Genomic DNA, 2,839 nt, shown 5'->3' with positions numbered 1-2,839 from the left:
GAGATAGACAGACAGACAGATAGATAGCTCAGGCTAGTCAGTAGCCAAAGAATCAACTCAAACCAGCAGTAACGTTCCTTGTCAGTTCTACTTTCAATTCTGACAGCTAATACCATGACAGTGCCATATATATATCATCATCATCGTTTAACGTCCGCTTTCCATGCTAGCATGGGTTGGACGATTTGACTGAGGACTGGTGAACCAGATGGCTGCACCAGGCTCCAATCTGATTTGGCAGAGTTTCTACAGCTGTGTGTGTGCGTGTGCGTACAGGCTTAACTCCAGACATAAACAAGCCCAAAAAACGGTGGTAGGGTTTCAAAGTCACTGAGGGTCTTAGTATTTCAACGATTATTCTCAATGCTAAACCGCCATCTGGTAGGATAGAACGTAACGGGATTTCAAATCTTGTACTCAACAAAAGGCGTATGTATGTACGTACGTGTGTATGCTTTGAAGATGTACTTGTCCGGCAAGTGATATGATCTAACACCGTTGTGTGTGTGTGTGTGTGTGTGTGTTTGTGTGTGATGAGTGATTGATTTTGGGAGAGGATATAATCGATTAAATCTATCTAGCAGTGACTGATTATTTTATGATCTGTGATAGAACGAAAGGCAAAGTTGACTTATGCGGGATTTGAACTAGCATTACAGATATTGGTTTCAAATTTCAGCACAAGGCCAGCAATTTCGGCACAGGGGTTAAATCGATTACATCGACCCCCGGTATTCAACTTGTACTTTTACAGACCCTCGAAAGGGACAAAAGGCAAACCAAACCATGGTGAAATTTGAACTGAGAACGTAACGATGGACGAAATGCTGTTAAGCACTCTGACCGGCGTGCTAACGATTCTCCCAGTTCGCCCGTCTTCACTCGCATTACGGATATTAACAACACCAAGAGACAACCACATCGTTATTGTCTTCATACAACTTACCGATCCATCTCCTCCTCCATTTCCTTCAGCTTCTCTTGTGTAAGCATTGCCATTTTGTCTTCTTCTTCTTCTTCTTCTAATCGATGTATCAGTTAGATGAGAAAATTGTGTGTGGGGGGGGGGAATTAAACTCGAAATAAAATCAAATATTTAAATGAACAGAAAATACAATCACCGACATTAACGGAAGTTACGGTGTAGACGTTTATTGTCTGACAATGCAGAAGAGTAAAACAAGGACGACAACTTTGTAACGGTGTTGTATCTTTTAAAGCTGTGGTTTCTAAGCCGTCAGCTACTCTCTTTTACTTGTTTCAGTCATTTGACTGCGGCCATGCTGGAGCACCACCTTTAGTCGAGCAAATCGACCCCTGGACTTATTCATTGTAAGCCTAGTACTTATTCTATCGGTCTCTAAGTTACGGGGACATAAACACACCAGCATCGTTTGTCTAGGGGGACAAACACACACACACACACACACATATATATATATATATATATATATATATATATATATATATATATATACATATATACGACGAGCTTCTTTCAGTTTCCGTCTACCAAATCAACTCACAAGGCTTTGGTCGGCCCGAGGCTATAGTAGAAGACACTTGCCCAAGATGCCACACAGTGGGACAGAACCCGGACCATGTAGCTGGTAAACAAGCCGCCTACCACACAGCCACTCCTGCGCATACGCAGATAAAATTAATTTATATTTTATTGACTTTGCAGTCTGCAATGTAATTAATAGTAGAAATGAAGTGCGTCACATACAATGTAATATTTACTTTTGCATTATATCTGTAATAATTATATTATGCATTTTATTATTTTGCTAGGCGTGTGATTTCCCCCCCACTGCCACCGCTTCGCGGAAAAATTGTCTTGCGCGAAACGGGTCCGTTAATTGAATTTGTTTAGCAACGTATTAAATAGAGGGAGACTCCATTTACGTGAGTGGATTTGGTAGACGGAAACTGAAAGAAGCCCGTCGTATATATGTATATTTATATATATGTTTGTGTGTCTGTGTTAGTCTCTCCAACCATCGCTTGACAACCGATGCTGGTGTGTTTACGTCCACGTAACTTAGCGGTTCGGCCAAAGAGGCCGATAGAATAAGTACTAGGCTTACGAAGAATAAGTCCTGCGGTCGATTTGCTCGACTAAAGGCGGTGCTCCAGCATGGCCGCAGTCAAATGACTGAAACGAGTAAAAGAGTAACTCAGGGAATTTTCGTGTGATTTTGAGACAGGCGCTGTGACATTCGGACACAAGTATCGCTTCGTGTTTCGGTGAGGCATGGCTCCAGCTACGATGAGACTCCCTTGCCATCCGTCTTCCCGTCAATGCTTCAATTGTCACTTTGTTTATGTTGTCATACTGTATCTAGGTGGAGGTGCAATGGCCCAGTGGTTAGGGCAGCGGACTCGCAGTCGTAGGATCGCGGTTTCGATTCCCAGACCTGGTGTTGTGAGTGTTTACTGAGTGAAAACACCTAAAGCTCCACAAGGCTCCGGCAAGGATGTTGTGACGAACCCTGCTGTACTCTTTCACCACAACTTTCTCTCACTCTATCTTCCTGTTTCGGTTGTACCTGTATTTCAAAGGGTCAGCCTTGTCACACCCTATGTCACGCTGAATCTCCCCCGAGAACAACGTTAACAGTACACGTGTCTGTGGAGTGCTCAACCACTTGCACGTTAATTTCACGCGCAGGCTGTTCCGTTGATCGGATCAACTGGAACCCTCGTCGTCGTAACCGACGGAGTGCCAACCAACCAATGTATCTAGGTTTATGTCGTTGAATGTGTCTTATTTGTTAAAATAGGTTTTGATTTGAGGCAGAATGAGCAGTAGATTCTAACCCTGCGATTCGCTGAA

At 43.1% G+C, this 2,839-nt stretch overlaps 1 protein-coding gene across 1 annotated transcript in view; it reads right to left on the bottom strand.

Moving 5' to 3' along the window:
* The window catches only part of LOC106883788 (RNA-binding protein 42), a 14,819-nt gene extending 13,591 nt beyond the window's left edge, over positions 1-1,228 (bottom strand). The window contains exon 1 of the mRNA XM_052972019.1: positions 947-1,228. Coding sequence (XP_052827979.1) covers positions 947-999 — 53 coding nt within the window. The 5' untranslated portion in view covers positions 1,000-1,228. The remainder of the gene's footprint in view (positions 1-946) is intronic.
* Positions 1,229-2,839: the final 1,611 nt, after the last annotated feature.

The sequence above is a fragment of the Octopus bimaculoides genome, chromosome 12, assembly GCF_001194135.2.
Source record: "Octopus bimaculoides isolate UCB-OBI-ISO-001 chromosome 12, ASM119413v2, whole genome shotgun sequence".
Classification (NCBI taxonomy): Eukaryota; Metazoa; Mollusca; class Cephalopoda; order Octopoda; family Octopodidae; genus Octopus; species Octopus bimaculoides.
Note: the sequence above shows the minus strand (reverse complement) of the source record. Positions and strands in the feature narration are given on the sequence as shown.